This window comes from Xenopus laevis, chromosome 2S, assembly GCF_017654675.1.
Source record: "Xenopus laevis strain J_2021 chromosome 2S, Xenopus_laevis_v10.1, whole genome shotgun sequence".
In the NCBI taxonomy this organism is placed as follows: Eukaryota; Metazoa; Chordata; class Amphibia; order Anura; family Pipidae; genus Xenopus; species Xenopus laevis.
Window position 1 is genome coordinate 59,446,100 of NC_054374.1, and position 25,700 is coordinate 59,471,799.

The 25,700-nt window shown below is 37.2% G+C and overlaps 1 protein-coding gene across 3 annotated transcripts in view; it reads right to left on the reverse strand.

Moving 5' to 3' along the window:
- Window positions 1-217: 217 nt before the first annotated feature.
- The window catches only part of LOC108709452 (plasma membrane calcium-transporting ATPase 4), a 118,266-nt gene continuing 92,783 nt past the window's right edge, over window positions 218-25,700 (reverse strand). The window contains exons 13-22 of one of the 3 annotated variants that reach the window (XM_041583843.1): window positions 22,705-22,884; window positions 22,027-22,114; window positions 21,845-21,951; window positions 21,515-21,706; window positions 19,908-20,121; window positions 17,667-17,878; window positions 17,030-17,137; window positions 15,137-15,319; window positions 12,221-12,337; window positions 218-5,358 (exon numbers count right to left, since the gene is read on the reverse strand). In XM_041583843.1, the coding sequence (XP_041439777.1) occupies window positions 5,053-5,358; window positions 12,221-12,337; window positions 15,137-15,319; window positions 17,030-17,137; window positions 17,667-17,878; window positions 19,908-20,121; window positions 21,515-21,706; window positions 21,845-21,951; window positions 22,027-22,114; window positions 22,705-22,884 (1,707 nt within the window). In that variant the 3' untranslated portion in view covers window positions 218-5,052. Of the gene's footprint in view, window positions 5,359-12,159; window positions 12,338-15,136; window positions 15,320-17,029; window positions 17,138-17,666; window positions 17,879-19,907; window positions 20,122-21,514; window positions 21,707-21,844; window positions 21,952-22,026; window positions 22,115-22,704; window positions 22,885-25,700 lie in introns of all 3 variants that reach the window. The other 2 variants (XM_018249303.2, XM_018249301.2) reach the window with 2 other exon arrangements.

Genomic DNA, 25,700 nt, shown 5'->3' on the forward strand with positions numbered 1-25,700 from the left:
AAATCTCTAAAAAGCAGAATCTTTCAATTCCAATACTTTTTTTTTGTTTTGTATTTTTTTTCTCCAACTATCCAGAGTAACACGAGTAACATGCACAGGCTGTGTTAAAGGGAAACATTTACATTGCATAATGCAAATACACAGTATAACCTATGGCAGCCCCACTATTAAGGGCATTTTCTTTTGTCAGTACATAGTGCTTAAATATTTAATTGAATAAAAATAAAACCACCATTTCTTTAATATCATGCACAACAGAAATGTAATTTTTGCACTTTATACAAAAATAACAGTGCTTATTTTACCAGTTAAGCAGAGACAAGTTTGAAACCCAAGTTTAATAAGGCATGCTCTCTCTAGGGAAAAGATGACAGTATACAGGCTTATGGATAATGATGAATGTCTATATTTAAGGTAATTTATGGTATAGGTAATGATAACAGACACAGCCACACTATAAAATGCGTGCCAATGGCTCTGAAATTTTAAGGATTTTATACTGGGTAATGCGGTTTACAGTTTTAGCAAAATTTTGGAAATCCATTATTTTTATCTCCACTGAAACAGGTATATCTGATTTGATCCACCAATGCTGCATCAAATATGTTAGCCTTTGTGACAGAATCAAGAAAAAAAACACGTTTTTTGGGCTACTAACATGACTCACACATTATAAATAAGCTAATATAGTCAGTTTCACATGGAAGGTTCAATATTTGCTTGGGATTTTATACCACTGAACCAGTATTAGCAGCCATTCGGCTTTAATGTACGAATCATAGATCACAATTTTATAGACTATCTTGCATCCTAAATATTGAATATAAACGCAAAACAGTACATGTGAGGGGATATAAGTGTACAGCCCCGCCTCCTGTTATCTTTTGATATATTTTGTTATTTTTGATAGACTACAATACTTCTAACTGAATGTAAATGTAATCCATACTGATACCACTACAATCAATTACATATTAATTTTAATCTTGTTTTTAGGTATATGGCACTGCAGGCAACACAACACAAATCTCTTGTGTATGGCAAAACCCTTAAAGAGGCAGTCCACCCTTTCTTCAAAATAAATCCAGTGAATAGGGCTTGTGCTAAACATACATTTAAGCTATTTTTTCCTTCCTAAAAAATCGTAAAAAGTATGTTCAGCAGCAGCACTATTAATTGAACATAATGTTGGGTTGGAGCACATAATCCAATTTTCTTAGCCTGAGTTTTGTACGCAGGCTGAGAAAAGCAGATCCACACCCACCCACAGCTCTGTGTGGCTTCACCTAGTGGATTTTGGCCTGAGAAAGTATGCATTCACGTATTTCAGGATGAAGTACGCTTAGTGCAGCTGCACACAGGCTGACCCAGTACCTGTCTGTGGAGTTAAATAGAGCTGTGGATGGGAGTGGATCTGCTTTTCTCATCCTGTGTGCAAAATGCAGGCTGCAAAAACCAAATCATCTGCCACATGTGCCCCTACCCTTACTCTTCCAAATGCCAGGTTATTTCTGTTGGAAGGCTTGGCATTGGAATGTTGAAAGACTGAGGGGCGGGTTGTTGGTGATTCTATACAATACACAAAGCTTCGTCAGAATTACTCCATGTGCATTATTATAAGGCAAGTAAAATGCACAGGAGATCACAACATACTTCTGGATGAACATGGCACATATATGTAAGACTAACTCTTGTTTGCCTAAGTCAATTTAAAAGCACTCTCTAGATGTTGTTTGACATTTAGAATAAAAGTGTTTCAAGCATTTAAGCATATCAAAAATCAAATAACTTCACAAAATTATATTATTCTTTTGAACTCCCCTCAAAAGCAATTGTTTATGCAACACCAGAATGAAACAGATTTAAATCTTAAATTAAACAAAATCTGCAAGGTTAAAGCATATACTGCAGGCAGGCCTTATATGACATTCATATGTTTACTTGTACAGGTCAAACACAGACTCACAGCAGAGTGCTCCCCAAGCTGTTTTGACTGGGCCCATTACCTGGCTGATTTTACCTGCGCTCAGCTCCTCTCTGCTGGCTCTATTCTGAAGCCTGTAGGACTGTATACTGTTTGTTGAAGCACACAGTCCTGTTAGAATTTGTAAAAAAACAGTGTGGGAGTTAGGGAGACACATTTATTTTTCAATCCCAACCAACACAATATTTTTAGCCTGGCTTCTTTGTTTGGGTGAGCACTCCGCATAGAATATTTTGTTGTGACTCCTCCTATATTAGCATAGAGCTGTCAGGTGTGTGAAATCGAAAAAATATATTGCCAGGATGATTGTCATGAGCAACTCAGCATTCATGATACAGCTGGTGTTATGCCAAAAGCTTAAATATTAAAAAAAAAACAAAAGGGCAAAGGACATCTGTTATTCTTGCCAAAATCATTTAAATATGTCACCTTCACTTAAAATATTAAATGCAATTAAGCAACTTCTGCAATGATTTGCTTTAAAGGTTATCTGAAACTCCCCCTTAATGCCTAAAGCAGTATTTTGCCTTTACATTGCAAATTTTATAGGAAACTGCACCGGTTAATTCTCTTGCTGCAATAAATATGATCAAATTGTATTTGAAATTTGTATTAGTAAATCCAAATTACTAAAAACTTATAAGACCCAAATGTCCAAATTTTCTGCACCATCTAACAATGAACTTTGTTGTATTCTGTGAGCAAACAAAGACACTAACATTAAGTTAAAGCCTGGAATGATAAATATGTTGCATAGGGCGTGGCTTGTAAAATTACTCCTCCTATTTAACACTAAACAGCCTAGTGAAATCTACACAATTATATATATCTTTAAAAAACCACAGGCAAGTTTCTTTATATTTAAAAACAGCTTGTGCTCAATTTTTGCATCTAAAATATTTTTGAGAGCAACTTTAATTTAAATTTCTTTTTTGGAGATGAATTTTGCCTCTGGAAACAACGGTATGGCCACTAGCATGAGTACTTAGTGGGTTAAGCTCCTTCTGGATCAAGATAACTGAAAGCGGCAGCACTTTTTGGCCCCTGTATTAAGGAACACTTAAAAATAGGTGTGCTGGGATAGTAAAAAGGCACCAACCATAAACTCCAAGGGCCACCACCACAACTGTTTGTTGAAACCAAGCTTTATACATGGCTAAGCAAAAACACAGTAGCAGTAGTACCAGCCACTAGCATGACAAGCTATCTGCAATCTAAAAAAACAAATTGCTTTTGGAAGCCAAATAAAGAAGAAAAATATTTCAACTTACAAATTCATGCTAATATGAAGAGCTCTGTATAGCTCTAAAAAAGTTGTATGCTATGTTCTGTGCAAAGTACAAACACATGGTATGTACAATAAGCTCAATAGTTGAAAATTAAGAAGACTAGAAAGCAAAGGTGTGATTTAACGGTTTCATCTGCCCTAACTATTACTGAAAAGAGTGTAAACAGAAAAAATAGCACAACAATTTGACCTACCAATGCTTCCAAGAATAGGCTAATTAAGGACAAAAAAACGCAATACAGTACTCCCACCCAAACATGAAAAAAATCTCATATTCATTAGCCCTCTTTCAAAATCAGTGATTATAAACTATTATATATATTAACTTACAGGTATGGGATCTATTATATGGAAACCTATTATCCAGAAAGCTCTCAAATCTGGACAGGCCTTCTTCAATAGCATCCATTTTAAGCACAGTAATAAAATATTAACTGAATTCTGTTTTCTCAGTAATAATAAGATAATAACTTGATAGTAAGCAAATAAAAGCATGCTGGCTGGAAAACAATTATATTTGTTTTTTTAATTGCTATTTTTTTTAGTAGACTTGAGGAATGATGATCAAAATTACATAAGTACCTTTTCTGTAGGATAACAGATCCCATACATATATAATATAATATATATATAATTCTTCATACATGCATTTAATATGGCATTGTAGCCCTCCATTCAGTAAACACACATATGCCCCCCTCCCTTTCTAATGTCCTTTCTCCAATGTCAGTGAACAACAGCTTCCAAAAGGCAGAGATGCCAGCAGGCTATCAAAATGGCACAGCTTTTATTCCTTGGTATTAGGAGAAATCCGGCATTTGTATAGCTCCACAAGTTCACAGCTCAGCTGAAGAAGTAGTCTTACAGGTGGAAGACAAGTTCAGCAGGCATAGGCGCCTGGGTGAAGCAGTAGGGGTGGCACACTTTGGTTAATAAAACCATTCCCTTCGTGGTGGCACTTGTAGATGTTGGGAGGCAGAAGATGAGGCATGGGGGTTGTTGGTTTTGGATGAACAAGCAGATCATAGAGTTTAAAATAGTTGGTAAGTGAAATTCTGTTCTTAAACATGCAAACACAGAAGACAAGGGGAACAGGTTGAGGTAAAAGGGACAGAGAACATATTCCCTGCATTTTTTACCATAATAACAAGCATCTTTGCTTATGATAAAAACCTTACTATATGATGAAAATATTTATGTAGCGCAGAAAGGGACATATTTTGCGTTTATATATATGCAGCATGTAAATGTGTGATTAAGACATTAAGTGAGAATTGCAATATATTTTTGTGAATGCATTTATGGCTGTGTATTTAACGTAGTGTTTTAATTGGCAGAGACTTTGACCATGCCTTTAATGAATGAACAGCTCTACTCTGCTTATGGCTGTATACAGACTGAGATTTGATCTTTGGATGACCATTATCTGTGGCGGTAAAATTATCATATCATATTGCTACACACAGAATTGTGTCAATAGGTATATGGACAAATACACAGTAAAGGATGTTACAGCTATAATAGTATGGATCTAAAAAGTGTCATTCATGGAAACTATGTGCTTATGGCTTTATGAATAGTTTGCATTACTCTGTAATTGTTCATTTTTAATGAGTTTATTTGTCAGTGGGTTTATTAAGTGTATTTTGTAAAAGTGAATTTTTATGTGTTTAATGAAGTGGCGATTGTTGGAATAAGATTGGAGGGAGTAGGAAAAAAACAGGACAGCTGAGGAAGGAGGGGTGATGCCCTTCTTCAGGAATATCATTTAACATTGGCATCAGATGGAGGTTTCCATGCTGTGAAGTGAGCTTTCAGATGGAGACACTGTGATATCCAATGCATGTGGGTCAACAGAAGAATTATTGTTGTGATTGTGTGTCTGATCTTTGTGCCTGTTTGAGACACCCTTAGATTCCTCACCCTCGCTGTCACTGTCGCTGTTGCTGTCTTCGAAATCGGTGGCAGGTCCTGCCTCCCGTGGAGTGAACTCTGGATGGGTCATGAAGCTATGGATGGCACTGCGGATCTGTGGCTTCTCTAGCCCCTCGTAGAGGGAGCTTCGGAACGCATTCACCACTTTAATCTGTTCCAAAAGAAACAGAAATAGTGAGGATTTTGGAAGTAGAAGTGTGTGATATTACTTGAAGGAAAAGAAAGTAAGAGAGGAAACTTGAAGACTACATTTATATACAACGTGAAGAGCCAGTATTGTGTGACAAGAAACTAGAAGAAAAGATATATAAGGAAGTATGACAGAAACTAGAGGTCACAAGATAAATGTAATACAGAACTGAATAATATTTGCATTCATAGCTTCTTTGTTCTGAGAATGCGATCCAAAAATGTAATTACACAGGCTGATTTTTGCTCCCCTTAAACAAAAGCTGAATATGAAGATGTTTTGAAGAAAACTATATATCAAATTACTCCTTTCAATTTTTCTACTACAAAAATGGATCGTCTCAGAGCAAAAACAGAAACCTTGTAAAACAAAATCCGTTAGGTAACTTAATAAAAAAAAATAAATACAACAACAAAGAATACCAAAACAATATATATAGATGCCAGATCTCACTCTTTGTACCCTAATATTAATATATATCTTCTGTGCACTGAAAACACAAGGCATATCACACAAACATCTTTGGTATAAGAAATTCCAGAACATGTCATAATAATACACTCTTTAAAGTTGCAGCCCCCCTCAGCTATAAAATGTATATTTTTCCCATAATGCTGCATGTGACTATCCGTCTTAGTTTAAAAAAAGAAGTAGAATAATTTAATATCTGAGATTCATACACTTAACGTGGTTATGCCAAGATGCAAATCATATATTCGTACCTGAAAAAGGCCATATCACCTCACTAATTTTAATAAACACAACAGCAATCCAATATCAGTGATGCTTTGTTATTTAAAAAAATCATGAGAGTTCAGGCCTTTTGGTTCTTTTCAGTTTGGTCCTAAGAGGGTCTGCACCTTTAATCCAAATGTCATATTTTCCATCAATAATCATAATTCAGAGAAACAGGCATGCACACTCAGACATGCATGCATCCACTGCAGGCATTGTGACATTACATGCAGACATTCTGCCAAAAGCCCAAAAGAAGGTTTGAAAGCCTAATAACTAATGTAAATTTTAAATGACTGTTAATTTGGATTATGACACATTTTTATTGCATTGTAAAACATCACTGTACATTTATGTCTGTCACTTTAACACCTTTTTCAAGGTGCATTTTTTAAAATATACATAAAGACCATCAGCATTTATTCATGCCTGCATAAATAGGATCACAAGATTACATCACTAACTTTGTCATTATCTTCTAACTGCTTTACCCCTTCTCCCAACTTTTATTTTCTCCTTCCTCCACCCTTTAACCCCTCAAAGTTCTCTCATCTTCATCTGCTTTTCTCATCCATTCTTTTACTTTTCTGACTTTCTTTGACTTTTATTTCTACATTTCACATGTTCATTTGTCTCTTTTCATTTATTTTATGTTGCCCCAACCCACTTTTCAGCACCTTACAGGAGTCTTTCTAAAACTGTTTTCTAAAACTGGACGGTTAGATTTATTAAACTTCAAACTGGGGAGTCTAGAGATATTTCCAGTTGTTTGGATTTTATCATAGATATTAACAATGTCTGTGCTATGAGTGTTTGAGTTCAGCAACAGGACTAATCTCTAACACCTCTGAAACAACTTTGAAAAGAGATTAAATCCAGGAATGGTATTTTTTTAAAGTTCTAACCATACTTACTACTCAATAAATAACTAAATAAATGCAGAAGAGGTAAATCTACCTTTGAGAATCATAAGTTAGTTTTTACACAATGCATTATAAAGGCATTATATCTATCCCTTTAGCAGAATGTCTTCCTTCTTGCACCATTTCTAAAATGTAAAACCTTTATTTCTTGTATAAATTATGCTTCTCCCTTACTAGTTGTACTTACCATTTAACAGACACATTTAAACTCTAAATTTTATGGTCAATGTTTGTTGCATGACCCGTGCCCTTATGGGTACTGATTTGTCTTTTACCTCTGCGTACCATCCACAGACTTACGCTCAGACAGAAAGGACAAATCAATCACTGGAGCAATATCTCAGATTTTATGTCTCCAATAATCAATCACTTTGGGCAGATTTTCTTCTGTGGGCTGAGTTTACATTCAATAATGCCACTTGTCCACTGGAGAATCTTAAGTTTCTACTGTTTTTGGATATCATCCTAGAGCCTTTTCATTTTCTGACCATTCTTCAGATGTTCCTGCTGCCAACTTGTTGGTTGACTACTTTCTAAGATTTGGCAAGGGGTCCAAGTCTTCAGCAGTTACTGTCCAAAAGAGACTAGCTGATAGACATCATAAAGTGTCACCTGAGTATCAGATTGGTCATAGGGTCTGGTTGTCTTCTAAGATTCCTTTGAAAGTCCCCAAATTCATTAGACCTTTTTTCTGTATCTGAATTTATTAATCCCAGCACTGTCTGCTTAGAACTTCCTCCTGAACTCAAAATTTCTAACTCTTTTCATGTTTCTTTGTTAAAGCCTGCTAAAACTGTTCGACAGCATTCTTCTCCTCATCCTACAATTTCTGTTGTTGGTCAGCCTGATTATATGGTTCAGAGGTTAGTGTATTCTTGCCTTTATAGAGGTAAATTACAATATCTGGTACACTGGAAAGGTTATGGTCCTGGTCCTGAGGAGAGATCTTGGGTCCCTGCCTTGATGTCGATGGTCCCCTCTGGGGGGAAATGTAATGGTACCTGGTGGACTATTGGGGCTGCAGGGACGCCCGCAGCTGTTGCCTCCTCTGCCTTGCCGTGATGTCATTGTTGGAGTGAAATTCAAATATTTAAAGTGGCCATTGCCATTTACTCATTGCCCAGTGTAGGTCTATTTCTGAAAGTTCCTGGGTGCGCCTCTTGTTTCTTTGTTCCTTGACCCCTATCTTTTCTTGACTACTCCTATATTGCTGCCATTCAGCCTTTAAAACAGGCAATGATTTACAGTTGTATGTTAATGGACTGGGGCTTAAAAGCTCCCTGCTTTCTCACTAGAGCTTCTGAGTTAAGGGTAAGTGCACTGTTGGTCTTACTACTCAATCACACTGTTTGCTGGGGGACTTGATTGTAAATGCACTACAAACATAGAATGTTCACAGATAGTGTAGGACTCACGTACAAAAGAGGGGCCTTGACGTGGCACATGAGTGTGGCACAAACACCTAATTTTTTGTAATAATCATTTTTAAAGGCAAACTTAAATTTTTCTCTTTCTCCTGACTTGGTACTGCATTACTGATTGGTTTGACCCCGGCCTGTGTCCTTGACTACGCTTTTGCATCCTGATTCTGTACTGCACCGTCTGACTGGTTTTGACCCCGGCCTGATCTATGACTTTGCTTTGCCCTATTCTTGTTCCTCCTGTTGTACGTTATGATTCCCTTGCCTTGGTTCTCTCACTTTAAGACCTGGCGGCATCCAAGTAGGGGAGGGCCACTCCCGAAGCAAAAGGCGGCTGTTGAATCGTGAGCTGTGACTGGAACCTTGGCATTTGTTCTGGGTTTTAGGAAACCATACGTGACAACAACCAAGTATTAGTTCAGCGATTCAAAGGAAAGCAAAACTATTTTCAGTTTATACAGTGAATGTTTGAGTTTGTAAAAAAGAATGCAGACAGTGCTATTTTTTTTTTTGAACAACCTAATATTCCCTTTTCTTTACTTTCTGTAAAGGAATAACACAAACATAATAATTTTTACTTCTTGTTTTGATTTGGAATAGAATGTGCAGTGTTCCTAATACATTTGCATGTACGGAAATAAAAGCTATAATAAGGATTTTGAGCTTCCCAAATCAATTAATTCCTACTCTCTATTATGTAGATTTGCTACATCACCACACCACACCTGCTTTTCTGGATTGTCCCCCTGCTCAGAACGAGAACATTCACAGTATACCCCAAGCCCTGTACATGCCTCATGTTAATGATGATGTGTGGGTCATTTGGTAAGCTTGCGCATCATTGAGGGCTCCGATGTGCCACCTAAAGTGTACACCTGTACAACAGGAATCCCAGCATCCCATTGCCAGAGATGATGGGTGTTTAAGCCATTCCCTACTACGTTTGCTCTATTCTTTATTGGAAAATGTGGGTGAGCAGTGACTGCAACAGGAAAAATGATCAGCACCTCCCCTTGCAGTGTACAATGTAATGTTTAAATTCATTACAGAATATAGTACATCATGAGGTAATTGGGAGAGTTTTTAAATCTGCAGTATTAAGGAGAGACAGAGGGAAATAAGAAAAAGGATGACTAAAATAGCAGCCACAAATCTATAGGAAAACAGAAAAGACACCCCATTTTTTAATTAAAATACAATTAAAATAATTGTATTTAAGGTATTTAGTAAAATGCCAAATACCTATCAGAATGACCTAATTTACCTTCCACATGTGTAGTAGCAGTGGTGTATGAATTATGCAAGGCACTGAGGTGTATAGTTATCCCCTTCCTTCATTATGTTTCCCCACCTCATGGGTGGAATAGTGTTGCTGCTACCTCTATTTTGTTTCTCTAGCAATGAGGGACCCACTGGGTGTGAGGGGGGAAGTTGTGGGTGGCATAGGGGGCACTGTGGGAGTATAGTTATGCTATATCCTTTATTTTGTTCTCTTCCTCTTCTGTTACCTGTCATTTTCCCTTCTCCTCATTTCCTTCTCCTTATCCTACTCCCCAAAGTTCCTCCCCTGTCTCTTTCTGCCCTGTCTCTTTCTGCCATAGGTAATAGCCAAACTAAATTTACAATGAATAGTGTACCTCCTCTATTGCAAAATATAAAGATATTATAAATTACTGAAGATGTAGAACAGGGGGTATTTATGTTTTTACAATATACAAGTTTTAGTGAACAATGTGACAAAAATCACTAATTACCATTTATAGATGATGACAAATTATTATAAGCTCAGTTTATAAGGATATAATTTACAGGTTGATCATGGCTTGTGTATTATATATTTATTATTGTCTATACATAAATCTCAATCTATGCTGTTCCTTGAATATGTAAATTGAACTGGGAAGAATTCAGAGCAGTATAAATTTACTAGGGGGATAAAAGCCTTTAATTAATTAGAGATGGCAGCAACATTCAGTTTCATTAGTGAAGTGTGAGTAGATGTTATTAGTTTGCATAAATACATGCAAGGTCTGTACAGAGTTGAGTGCAGAAGAGAGATAAAATGAAACAAAGAACAGTTTTATTCAACATAAAGTGGAACCTCGATTTTACATCCTCTGATTTTAAATTTCCCCATTTTACATAGTTGTTTTGTGGTCCCACCTATATATTATGCATAATACATTTCCCTGATTTTACATTTTCCTGGATTTTACACCATTTTTTTCTGGTCCCCTGAAAATAGTAAAATGGGGGTTCTATTGTAATTTAAATAAAAGTTATGGAATGCCTTCCAATGGAAAATGTAATATATGATTCTGTGAACAAATTTAGTCTATCCAAGGTCATCTATTCAGAGAACTGGTGACTTGCATATTGGGGGTCATACAGAAATTATTTTGCTCCCCACTATCTAAACTGACTTATGTATCACTGTATTTTATTTGCCTACAGATATATATATATATATTTATATATATATATATATATATCAGATATAATTGAAGTGCTTCTAAAAGAGGTTTGTGTTTGGGTCTTTCTAAGGCTATTAGGGTAAGGCCACACGAGGAGATTCGGGGAGATTTTGTCGCCTGGTGACTAATCGCCTCGTCTTTTGCGCGACTATCTCCCCGAACTGCCTCAGCTTTTTTCCCCATAGGCTAAAATGAAAAGTCGCCTGCGCTAATGCACACGCGGCGATGTGTTTTCAATAGTCGCCCAAAGTTGCCTGAGAGGGGAGACGAGGCGATAAGTCGCCAGGCGACAAAATCTCCCCGAATCTCCTCGTGTGGCTTTACCCTTAGGGGCAGATTAATCAAATTGTGAGATTAGAAATCACCACAGAAAAACTCACTCGCTTTCTATTCATTCCTATGGTATTTTTAAAAGCATATTTATCAAATGGGGAACTCCATTGATAAATAAGATTCTAAAAATCCCATAGAAATTAATAGAAAGTGAGTGAGTTTTTCTGTGGCGAGTTCTAATCTCACAATTTGATAAATCTGCCCTTAATGTCTGTATTTTTTTTTTTTTATACCTTCTCACTTTACCGTGCAGAGTGATGTCTGGATAAAATTGTCTTTCCCCTTTCACTGGTACTTAACTAGCTGGCGTTTGTTTGTGTCCATGGTGATAAAGAAATTAAACAGTTAATCTTTAAAGCCAAGAACAGACTGGCCTATTTGAAGCTGTTTTTATTTACTTGTTGTTAAAGGAAGTTATTCAGCATTTAGCACCTGTGATTGTTCAGGTATATACTGGCCGCCTCCTCTGCTACAAAGTCTGTGTTAAAAAAACAAAACAAATCTCTTTAAAAAGAAAAGAAACTTTTCTTTTTCTTTAACAAGTGCAGCATCCTTGCAACTATATAATGTGTGTGTGTGAAGGCACATGATGCCAAGAACTATAATTATCCACTATTCTCCTTTAATATTTAGGCACCCACCCAAATCAGGGTTTTCATCTCAGTATGTGTGAGAGAGGTCTGCCACCTGTGAGAAAAAGGATTTCAAAATAATAAGAGAAAAAAAGGAAAGGGAACCCACATTATTACCTAATGTAGGTTGCATCTGTTACCTTGTTAGTTGAATGGATTATTTAAAAAGTAATAGCATTAGAGACAAAGAGCAGTGACCAGCAGCCGAAATGTACAGCATGCATTGTAATAGTGTTGAACTCACTGCCCACAGAAGCAGCAGCAGCAGAAGTGGCTGGGGGAGAGGTAGTAGAGGACAGAGCTACGTGTGTTGGGCTAGAGGCATGTTTAGCATCAAGGTGCTGGCTAATGGTGGAAGGCTGGCGCCTCAGAGCCCCTTGTAAAGAGGTACCTCCCGTCTGGAATGTATAAACTACGTCCATCTGTAAGGAATCAGAGGGAGACACACAAAAGTCAGAGGAGGAGGAGAGTGAAAAAGGATGTGGTGGTGGTAGAAGAAAAAAGTAAATGGAAAAAGGAATGATAAAAGGAAACAAATGAACAGATCAACACAGTAGAAAGACATTATATCAATTTTATAAAAAAGGAAAAATGAAACTCTTATTTTAAAAATAAAATAAAAGTTTTATAAAAATAAAACTATGATATAAGGACCAAAATAAAAGACAGGACATCAAAGTACAAGATAGGAGAATAGTTCTGAACAACAAAAGGAAGAAAAAAAAATAGTAGCAGAGAAATAAATAAGTTGTAAAATAGGTAATTTTCAAAGGAAGAAAAAACAGCATTTTGGAAGAGAAACAATTGTTATTAGAAAGGCAGCTCACAGAAGGAAAACTTGTTATTTCAAGATGAAAGTTAACATTTATTGTACAGTGAAATGGCTGAAGGTCAATAAAAAAAAATATCCAGTTGGAGGGCACCTTATATAAAAGTCTACAACCAACACAACATCAAGTGCATTAATCTGAGATCTGTGTTTATCGCAACCCATTACACCCTAAATACATTCATATTATATTAACTTTAAAATAATTGTGCCCTTCTAATGAAAAAGCAAACAGCTCTTCCAGATGAATATGTGAGGTCTTTTATTTCTGTAAGATGCAGAAACAACAGTAATCCATTTCCAGCAACATGTTCTTATCCACAGGCCCGGATTTGTGGAGAGGCCACCAAGGCCTGGGCCTAGGGTGGCAGGACTTTAGGGGGCGGCATGCTGCCAAACCACACTCACATTGGTTCGGAAACACTGGGGAGGCGCAGGAGATATGATAGTTTTTAGAATTTCCTGTATGCCAATCCACAATGCTCTGGTCCCAATGATGAAATTTTTATTGAATAAAAGGAAGGGGACAGGGTGGCGAACGTCAGCGAGCGTAGAGCCGCCTGCTATGTAAATTCAGCCCTGCTTATACACAAATCAAAGCCTGCAAGGCTATTTTCGGACACTCTGTAAAAAAGATGTTGCTCCTGGTAAAACTGGTGAGAAGTGGTACAATAAGCAGCTGCAAGTGACAAAAAATACTACTAGCGTTGAACCCTAATATCTTTTTGAATAAAGCATTTTCCATTACACGACACAACCCCTTGATTTAGTCAGCTGGAAGAGATCTACAACATATCTTTTTGGGAAAAATTCTATAAAAAGCAATCATTTTTTTAAACCAGTGACATACAGATGCAGGGGTATTTGATCTGTATCACACACATTGATTGTTGAGAAAAAGTCCCAGCAAACAGGGAAAATAAATTCTAAATTGATTGCAAAAATGTCAGATAAAACAAACAGGTTATTAGAAAAGGAGTAATTTTGAGAAATACCACTAATAAAGACAACTTTAGGTCTGACCAGATAATTGTGCATGTTTCTGCATTTGTAAAAAAGTTTTGGTAAAGTTTTGGAAAAGTTTATTCTGCCTTCAAGTTGCAAGAGCAGTTTTAGGGGTAAGTGTATTTATAAGTACTACTACTACAAATATTAACTGAAATAGCTTACTTTTATATTTTCTTTTTAAAAGCACATATACTGTATACTGAAGTTGTTAAAATTGTTAACACAATAATGTTGATCTACCTGAAGCAGATTTACATTCTCCTATCTATTGTTGCTGAGTGCTGTGGGGATATGCATTTATGTTGCACAAACAGTGAAAATAGGCAATAAGCAAAGCATCAGTCCATAACACATTTGCTTCTTGGGATGATTACAAATAATGGCTATTGTTCCCTCTATCTTTTACATTTATTGTTTTGTGGCTTTATGTGACATTTGGCGCTGATACTGACTCAATGTACAGATATGGGAATCCGTTATCTAAAAACCTGTTATTCCAGAAAGCTCAGAATTATGGAAAGGCCGTCTCCCATAGACTCCATTTTATCCAAATAATCCAGATTTTTAAAAATGATTTCCTTTTTATCTGTAATAATAAAACAGTACCTTGTACTTGATCCAAATTAAGATATAATTAATCCTTATTGGAAGCAAAACCAGCCTTTTGGGTTATTTAATGTTAAAATTATTTTCTAGTAGACTTAAAGGAACAGGAAGACCAAAAAAATAAAAGTGATTTAAAGGAATGGCAATATACTGTGCTGTTGCCCTGCACTGGTAAGATTGGTGTGTTTGCTTCAGAAAAACAACTATAGTTTATATAAACAAGTTGATATGTAGACATTGGGGCAGACATTCATGCACAGGATACACAGTAGATAACAGATAAGTTCTGAAGAATCCTATTGTGTACTACAGAGCTTATTTGTTATCTGTTGTGTATCCTGTGCCTTTTCTCCTTCTTTAGCCTTGAATGGCTTCACCCCTGGCTACACAGCAGCTTCTTTTTTTAAACTTTTGTGCTTTCTGAAGCAAACACACAAGTTTTATCAACGCAGCAAAACAGCAAATTATATTTTCAACACTTAAAATAACTTTCCTGTTTTGGTGTTACTGTCCCTTTAAGGTATGAAGATCCAAATTACGGAAAGATCCAGTATCAGGAAAACCCCATGTCCCAAGCATTCTGGATGACAGAAGATCCCATACCTGTACTCACCACAGTAAAAAAACAATAATAAAAGAGAGCATTTAGTAGATGTGCCGAGTGCTTTTTAACATTTGGTCCTTACCCTGTCTGTAGGCTTTGTGAATTTATTGTAGTTGTAACAACTTTGTGCTGTAACATTCATAACAAAATATATAGGTCATAAAATGTACATACCTGAGTCTGTATTCGGTTTAAGCCTCTGAACCACAAAATCTGGCCTCTCCTAAGCTCCATTTCTGCATGATCAATCTCATCCCGGTCCTCTGTAAGTTCTTCCTTCTGAATGTCCTCTTTCAATGGCCCATGGCCAGCCTCCTTCAGGAACTTGAGTCTGCTGGTGGGTACTGTGCAAATTAGCTGTAAAATGAAAGAAGTCATAAATAGCTTAAGCAGAGAAAAAACAAAACAAAAATAAGGCACAAATAAAAAAGCTATATGAAAGATATAAGGGTACACTAGATGGTAAAAAGTATATGGATACCTGCCTGTCCGACATCTCAATCCAAAACAAATGATAGTAATATGAAATTGGTCCTGTATTTGAGGTCAAAACAAACAAGGGAAAGTTGTGCTCACCACTATTTTTTAAAAACATTAGGCGGGGGTGCAATGAGGCTGTGACCACAAAATACATATAGACACATACAAGAGTCCTCTGCACTCAACCCATTATCAATATATTTAAGACAGCGACATTTTGTGCATACTGCTACTAAAAAATGCCTTACCCTTTAAACAAAACAGGGATTGTTTGTCCATATATTGCAATATATTTAAGCTGGCCAACTACGTCAAAGTCATCCCATATCTGGCCAGTCCTACGCTTAATTTTCATCTGATTCATTAAGAATTCTATTGCTTCATTATACATTTTACAAAGGGACTAGGTTTTACCTGCAACTTAACTTGCTGCTTTCAAAGTAAACCTCCATACTTGGCTGCCCTTTTATTAGACACCAGTGGGATCACCTGACTATAGCTGGGAAGGGTGGGAGCTACAACATAGAGCTGGTCACTGCTCTTGTATAACTATAAAAAAAACCTAGTCCCTTTGTAAAATGTATAATGAAGCAATAGAATTCTTAATGAATCAGATGAAAATTAAGCGTAGGACTGGCCAGATATGGGATGACTTTGACGTAGTTGGCCAGCTTAAATATATTGCAATATATGGACAAACAATCCCTGTTTTGTTTAAAGGGTAAGGCATTTTTTAGTAGCAGTATGCACAAAATGTCGCTGTCTTAAATATATTGATAATGGGTTGAGTGCAGAGGACTCTTGTATGTGTCTATATGTATTTTGTGGTCACAGCCTCATTGCACCCCCGCCTAATGTTTTTAAAAAATAGTGGTGAGCACAACTTTCCCTTGTTTGTTATAGTTATACAAGAGCAGTGACCAGCTCTATGTTGTAGCTCCCACCCTTCCCAGCTATAGTCAGGTGATCCCACTGGTGTCTAATAAAAGGGCAGCCAAGTATGGAGGTTTACTTTGAAAGCAGCAAGTTAAGTTGCAGGTAAAACCTAGTCCCTTTGTAAAATGTATAATGAAGCAATAGAATTCTTAATGAATCAGATGAAAATTAAGCGTAGGACTGGCCAGATATGGGATGACTTTGACGTAGTTGGCCAGCTTAAATATATTGCAATATATGGACAAACAATCCCTGTTTTGTTTAAAGGGTAAGGCATTTTTTAGTAGCAGTATGCACAAAATGTCGCTGTCTTAAATATATTGATAATGGGTTGAGTGCAGAGGACTCTTGTATGTGTTTGAGGTCAAAACAACCTTTATCCTCTACTAGAGAATTTGTTAAATTTATATGTAAGCTGCTGGGAAGCAATGTAGAAAGATCAGGCTTGGCTTGCATCCCCTCCATCTCAGCAAACCGATTCTGTACGGACTATACTTTGTGCAAAGTGTTATTATTCTGATCAGGAAAGGGCCTTTATCAGAGTAGGATGCTTGCAATTGGCCAGAATGTCACAGTATGATGTAGTGACACCTAGCATAAAATAGCTTGGAAGAATGGCATACTAGAAATACACATTAAAAACACACCAACCTGTCCCCACAGCAGCTCTCCAACCCCAATGAAGATACACCAGAACCAGTGTGACAAAGTAAGGCCAGAACAACTGAATGGCTTTCCTCCAAACTCCACAATTATTATCTGAAGGGAAAGATATAAAGGCTTAGTGAGGGAAACATATGTTTGCAGAGTAGTAAGAAAGATATGTAAATTTAAAACTGAAATGTCTAAATTAAGCAAGCCATTAAATTCAGGCTGTTCACAGTAATTATATTGCTAATCTAGTGCAGAACTATCTAACATCTTCCATGATGTGGGCTCTTAATCTGAAAAAAACTTTATGTAGTCCATGGAGAGTATATGCACTGTAAAACTGCCTTGGTCTGAGGGCCTCCAGTTCAGATCAAAAGAAAGGCAAATCCACCATTGACTATTGGAAAAATACCCAACTATAGTTAATTATAAAACTTTGAGTAAATGTATGAACGTAATAAAGAAATTTCATGAACAATGTGAGAAACCAAAAAAAAAAATCATGAAAAATTTAAAATCAGGAGGAAGAGAAAAGATCACGTTAGATAAAAAGGCAACAGGTATACGGTGAAGTGCTGTATTAAGGTCAGATGTTATTCAGACTTATTACACAGAGAAAGCACAGTTTATTTTTAACCTGAGCTCCAAAAGTGCCCAACACAACTGCACAAAAGATGGGGTTCCGGTAGATGTTCTCAAAGACATTACGTTCGCCATGGATTTTGCGGGCATTGATCTCATTAAAAAGCTGCATCATGACAAAGGTGTTGAAGACAATTGTATAGTGTTCAGAAGGTGGAGAATGAAGGGGGGCATTTCTACCACTGTCAATGTCAAAAAACTTTTCACCTGTAAGGGAAAGAAAGGTACAAAGTTAAACTGAAGATGCAAGTGTAACAAACAGCAAAGTATTTCACAATAGAATATTGGATTTGTGGAAGAAGTTATATTTTTCCCACTAAACAGAGAACACAACAATCAATACTGCATTCAAACTTTTAAACACGATTTACATGTAGAAGCGTGTACACCACATGGCAATCTGACATTTCCAGTATACAGATATTTGATCTTATAATTATAAAGGTGATATAACCAATATATAAATATATATATATATATTTAAGTGCATTTGTCTACCATTCGATGCTGCACAAATGAGATCGACATGGTAGGTGTACCAGGAAGAAACCTTTGCTATCCAGAAAGACCATCACGGAAGATGAAAGCTTACCCATGAATACCCAGGCAATCACCAGGACTTCTAGAACAATGTGCTCTGGACAGTCGAGACAAAGATTTTAAAAATATCTTGGCAAAAACCATAGACACCATTTCACCATCAGGACTTGAGATGCTGGGGGGGGGGGCACAAAAACTTCTCCCATGTCAATGTCAGAGAGTTATAAGAAATGCTTAAGTGGTGTTGTTTCTGCCAAAGGGGGTGGTGCAAGATATTTTTACCAAAGGTATACTTTCTTTTTTCAAAAGAACATTTTTTTGTTAAATAATTGATATTAAAAGTTCATTTTGATGTTTGTTTTTTGTTTTTGTCAACTACGTTTATATACGGTTTAACTGAAGATCAATTATTGATATGTACACATATCCAGTACTTACTTTTGGTCTCTAAAGAGACAGCAGTTTCTTTTTAACCATGGTTGACAAAGACAGTAGCAACATTTTTTGTTCAGCAAGTTATAATTGGCACAAATTTGCAACGTGAGAATCCATACTTGTCACCAAGATTTTGTGCCACTATGAAACCGTTAACTTAAAGGGGATGTAAAGGCAAAAAAAAATAAAATAATTTTTACTTTCTTTAATGAAGGAGAAACCCATCTCCAATATACTTAGATTAAAAAATGCCTACCATTTTTATAAGAAACCTGATTATATGCAGTGAAATTCCCCCTTTGTTTTACTTGCTCTGACTGCTGTGGATAGGAAACTTCAGATGATCCCTAGCTGCTTTGCAAGGAAACAATCATGAACAGCAGGGGCAACCCCCCACCTTACTTCCCAGCAGTGCAGAACTCAAGCAGCTTTGTTCGTTTCCCTGTAGAGCAGTCGGCGACTGTGTAGATTCATAGATATTCATGGATATGATTTTTGCCATTACATCCCCTTTAATGTTTCCAACTCCAGTGGCAGAGACAAAGATCATGGAGCCAGATTTAAACAGATAAAATGGGATTCTCATTGGAGGATTATTTTGCTGCAGTAACTGGTTCTGCAGAGTTGGAGAAAGTTAAAGAATACAAAAACTATGAAATCCAAATTAGAATACATGACAACACAAGACCCAGTGCAGTCTGTATATTCTGATTAATAATCAGTCTTGTTGTATCTGCTTCTATGGCAGATATTATTTGACGTGTACTGTTTTGATAATTTATGACAATCCCTAAGCAGCAGCCCAGACCACTGAGCATGTGCATAGTATTGTTCTTGCAAAGAAGTTTAGCAAAGTTACAAAATGGTGACCCCCCTGTGGGCAATTTGGAAAGCATAAATCATGTGTTTTATTAGGATTGTGGTGCAGTAAGTTCATGTTTATGTTTAGTATACAAAATATAGCATTTCCATCATTATTCTATTTTAGACTTTACTTCCCCTTTAATGGACTCTAATTAAATGAGTTTTGATTGGTAGTTCAATGGATAGTCAACTCTACTTTGATAAATGTAAAAACAAAGAGTCAGGGTCCTCAATACCAGCTGGTCAATATATATATATTGATCTTGACAGTTTTGTCTCCTATCTATAGAGCTGTGGGGACAATACACTTGTACATTATACAAGCTAAACCACATCTGAACTGTAAAGGTAAAACCTCATGTGAGTGTTTTTAATAAAAGCAAGGAATATTCCTGACCTGCAAAAAGCAAAGTGAATATGATGGTAAGCTGATAAACAGCATGTCCCAATATGTTCTTCATCATGGTGCGCGAGATCAGGGGTTTGTTGCGCCCATATGGTTTGCGTAGAAGTAACGAATCAGTGGGAGGTTCAGTTGCCAAAGCTAAAGATGCAAATGTGTCCATGATAAGGTTGACCCAGAGCATCTGCACAGCTTTCAGTGGCGAATCCTGTAGTAAAATAGGTAATGTAAATATCCTGGGCACATGAAATTCTAAAAGTAATGAAATATTTCCAATTCTTTTCATATATTCAATACCTATTTCCATCTAACAGCAGCCAAGTACTTACTGTTAGCCAAACAAAAGGGAAGACATACAGTACACTACGGACACAAAGGAAACTGTTGAAGTAAACCCAAGAGACAGTTTAATCCTGACTCCTCTGACTGATCTGCATGAAAATTGCTTATGTTGTTAAACTTTACCAGCCAAAATGTGAACAGCAATATAGCTTTCAATGTATTTTAATGTATTTACTAATGGCATGCGGCATATAAGTATAAGTAGCCGATATGTTTTAATCATGAAAAAGCTATGTTTTTTTTTTAAGTAAATAGTAATGCACAGGGAAACTGCAGCTACTCTATGTTTGGTCCTTGTGAGGGAATCAGATTATCAGTAAAAAAAAAACCCAATCCCTTGACCTTGTTGCCACTATTTTGTAAAAAGTGATCTATAAGGGTAGGACTACATGGACGTTTTCGGCACAATCCGACGCGCTGCAACAAAACACCGGCGTCAAATCGCATGCAACGGAAATAAGGTAAGTAAATGCATTGTCGGATGCAGTGTCACGTCTGATCCACGCTGCGATTGTGCCGAAAACTTCCAAAACCCTAATGCAGGGGGTTTATCTGTACACTGGTAATCTAATTATCTTCCTTGCAAGGACCAAATATGGAGAATCTTAAATTTCCATATTTGCCCAGTTCATTTTTGAAGGCCAATTCAAACAAAGGGATACACTGTCACTTTAATATGGGACCTGCAGGTTTTATTTTTTTTTAAGAAGAAGAGAGAACAGAGTTGTAAATTGTTCACACACAAAAACTGAGGAGCTGCATATTGGCAAGGAAAATCTCAACAAAGGAGCTTGCACAGTATTCCTCAGCTCTATGACATACCCTGTCGTATGAGAATTATGAAATCTGTGATTCATCAGGATAATGATGCTAAGTATACTTCCAAGCTCTTCCAGAGAAGAAAAATGTTGTGGAATACGTTGACAAAATATGAAGTATAATAAAACAGTGTATTGAAAGGATTTCAAATCAGGAGTCGGCACTGCTTTTTAGACCAAAAATGGGGGCTCACTACTTGTTCTAGACTCATGAAGCAATTTTTGTATTACTGTTAGTCTAATTACATGGTCTGAATATAATGATCAGATCCATAAACAAAATAAGTGCTTTCAAGAAAAATGGTAAGTGCTATTAAGTCTATATTGTTGGTAAATAACAGATTAATTTAAGATAGTTAACACCTCACAGTCTTAATGTGAAGATATTACCAAAAAATGAATTTACAATATATAAAAACAAAGATGTGTAAAAATACATGCCTGGGTGATGCAGGCTCCTGTAAATGCCACAATTACTGCCACAACATTAACTGTGAGCTGGAACTGCAGGAATTTTGAAATACTGTCGTATACATTGCGGCCCCACATAACAGCCTTTACAATGCTGGTGAAATTGTCGTCTGTCAAGATAATATCAGAAGCCTCCTTTGCCACGTCTGTGCCAGCTATGCCCTGTTACAAAGAGGACATCGTGAATGTCTATATTGAACAGCAATAATATGATAAATAGTCTTCCGTAGGGTTATAATTGCAGCATATATTTAGACATCACAACGTGTGAAGAGGTAAAAATATAGTATTTAAACTCACCATAGCAAAGCCCACATCTGCTTTCTTTAGGGCAGGTCCATCGTTTGTTCCATCTCCAGTCACAGCCACCACTTGTCTTCGCTCTAATACTGTGCTGTCAATGATGCCTGTACGGTAGATATGATATTCAGTGTTTCAAAACAATATATACTGAAATAAATGGTCAAGTTTTTCTGACTTACCTTTCACCAGTGTGTGCTTATCAGTAGGTGATGACCGAGCCAAAACACGAAGTCTTGGCCAAACCTTGTCCAATTTGTCCTGTTCTACCTGCAAAATACAACACATAAAAAAGATGTAACCTGCAATTTCTAAATTATATTCTAGGTACTTATGTGCTGCCTTGAGTATTTTTCTGAAAGGAATTAGTTATACAGTATATATCTTTTTGAAATAGTTTTGAAGTTTTTTAAATTGTCTCCCCCACTCGAGGTGCAGGCTAACAGAGCCCAAACTCAGACTGGGGGAAACCGTACTTTTTGCAAACACCACCACATTATATTATATGCATGCCCCCCGGAAATGGGATGGCACAGTGCTTGCAAGGGTTCCCTCCCCAAAAAACTATTGTCCCATCTGGAGTGTGGGCTCTGTTAGCTGCGCCTCTGGTGGGGAAACAATTTTAGGTGCCCTTTAGTAAAGACACAAACAAGGTGGAGGGTGGCCGCTTGTCTTGTTCAATGTACCCTGTCGGCCCAGCGCTAGTTTGCAGAAATTAAAATTCTGAAAGATTTGCAAGTTTATAAATACTCATTTAGGATACAGAACAGCCTGTAAATTAACATCTTGTAAATGAATAGTGTGCAACGGCTCAACCCACTGTTTTGTTCAACCTTTAAAATCCTTCACAGACTGTTTACCTCTCCCTTTTCATTTCGGATCAATGTGTTGAATTCTTTTCCTTCCAAGCACAAGAAGTCTTCTCCTGGCTGCAGGATACCACACTTTGTAGCTATTGCACGAGCTGTGTTTATATTGTCACCTGTAACCATGCGCACTGTGATACCTGCTCGCTGGCACTTTAGAATAGCTTCAGGCACCTGGGAGATGATGTAAATATGAGGGGAAAAAACAAAATTAAATATAATGAATAAAATATTCTGTTTTGTTTCTTCAGTAACCCCTCTCAATAACCTGTCTCTTAAAGGAACAGTTCAAAAACAAAAGCTGGATAAATATATAGGCTGTGCAAAATAAAAAAAATATTTCTAATATAGTTAGTTAACCAAAAATGTAATCTATAAAGGCTAGAGTGAGCAGATGTCTAACAGAACAGAATACTACGCCCTGCTTTCAGCTCTCTAATGCTGAGTTAGCCAGCAACTTGAAGGGGAGCCACATGGGACATAATTGTTAAGTGAATTTGCAATTGATTATTAGCATTCAGCTCAGATTCAAAGGCAAACAGTTATGACCCATGTGGCTCCCCACAAATCACTGATTGGTTACTGCCTGGTAAACAATCAGTGGAAACCAAAAGAGCTGCAAAGCAGGAAGTAGTGTTTTGGCTGTTATGTTAGACATGAAGTCACTCCAGCCTTTATAGATTACATTTTTGGCTAACTCACTTTTAGAAATATTTTTTATTTTGCACTGTCTATCTATTTACCCAGTTTTTATGGGTACAATACAATACAATTCCTTTAAAGCTGGAGTCAGAAGCAAACCTTGATTGACAGTTAGGTCACACACATAACTGGCATGTTCTTAATTTCCCTAGACCAGTACCGTACAACTTCTGTGGTACCAAGGGCTGGAATTTTTCTGACCTACGGGGTGGAGGGCAGATAATGGAAGCCAGTGATGGTCACTCGCCCTCTTTAAACCACACCCATGTTAGCATAAGAACTGTTAAGACCAGATGTTAAGGGTGGTAGCAAGCCAAAAACATTAATCATTCATTCGGGCAGAGTATGGCACACGTGCAGCATAGGGTCAGGCAAAGTAGGGCAGAAACACAGTAATGGAAAAAGAAAACATCAAGATAATTCCATTTTTTGCACCTTCCCACTGTATGAGTAAATCTCGTTATAGTAAAGGGTGGTGGCACACAGGGAGATTTAGTTGCCTGCTATAAATCTTAGCTACTGAGGGCAACTAATTTTCCTGAAATGTGAATCGCCGGTGGAATGGCATAAGCACTGCTTTGTTTTCCGAAGTCGGCCAAAATTGCCTCACACGGAAACTTCAGGCGAATTTTGAAAACCAGAGCCACATGTATGCCATGCCATTGCCGGTGGGAAGGCATTTCAGGGAGATTAGTCGTCTGCAGTAGCAAAGATTTATCTCAGGCGACTAAATCTCCCCATGTACCACCACCCTAAAACTGAAAACCTTTAATAAATACTTTAAAATTGTTGTGATTTAAAATATTAAAAAGTCACCAAGGTGTGCACTGGAAAACTTGGAAAATCAGTTGGTTAATTAGTACATTCCAAAAAGAGAAGAAAAGAAGGTATGGCAAATCAGGATCCACCTTCACAGACAGGCCCGGACTGGCAATCTGTGGGTTCTGGCAAATGCCAGAGGGGCTGCTGTACGGCTCCATAAAAGTTACCATATAGTGGGCTGGTAGGAGGCTGTTTGGGCTGGTAGGAGGCAGTTTGGGCCTCTGTGTACTTGGAATGACAGGGCCTATTTTGACTCCCAGTCCAGGCCTGTTCACAGATATGTGGAAAAGAGTGTAAACAGCCATATATCAAACAATTATTGAATGCTCAGAAATCGGTACCCCTAGGTTATCCCAAAAGACTACCCATTGCTTACAACCCACCCCAATTGCTGTCTAAACAACCATGAAGTACTAACTTGCCAACAAAAACGAAAGCCAAGCAAGTATAAAACAACTGAAAAGTTCAGTCTATATGACCACCTGATGTGCATTTCGCTTCATTGGAAGCTTTGTCAAAGGCAAAAGACCATTGTGCCGTCTTTTACTAAAAGTTCAGTGCGTACTGATGTCACGTCTTACGTACTGTGTCATTTTGCCCAATGATTATTATTATTAACATTTATTTATATAGCACCAGCATATTTCGCAGCGCTGTACCTCACTCCTTAATTGTGTCAATTATACCCTCCCAAATCAAAATCAAATCATAAGGAAACTCTGCTTACCATACCGCACCGATGTTAGCAGCACATACCTGCTCATATTATTCATAGAAGCATGTTTACAGCATAATAAATTATCAAAATGTCAAAGGTGCACATACATTGGGAAAAGGGCATTATTGTGTTATTACATGTATATATTGAGTGTGTATCAAAATATAACTGGCAGATAACCAGAGGATGTATGAAAAAGTTATTTAGGCACAGGTATGGAACCCATTATCTAGAATGCTCAGGACCTGGAGCTTTCTGAATAATAGGTCTTTCCATAATTTGGATCTTCGTCTCTGAGGAAGTGTTCAAACACGAAACGCTCCAGACCTCAGACGATGTTTATAATTAATTGGATGTTTAAATAAAGTATAATGATTTTACCTATGGTCTGGATACCTGTATACCCTTAAAGGAGAATTCAACCTGTAATTAAAAAAACCTCTCCCCCCAAACCCTGGGTAGACCCTCCTCGCCCCCCAGGCAAATGCCCCTAATTTTTTACTCACCCCTCCGTGCAAATTCTGGTCTCGGAGTTCATGGCAGGCATCTTCTTCTACTCCGGTAATCTTCGTGTCTTGACAGCATTTTTGGCGTGTGCGCAGTTGGAGGAGATTTCCGGTCCCAAACAACTGCGCATGAGCCGAAAGTCGTGAAAATTTCAGAAATTTTTTTAGGAAATTTTCGTGACTTTCAGTGCATGCGCAGTGGAAATTTACTCCAACTGCGCATGTGCCGAAACTTCCAAAAA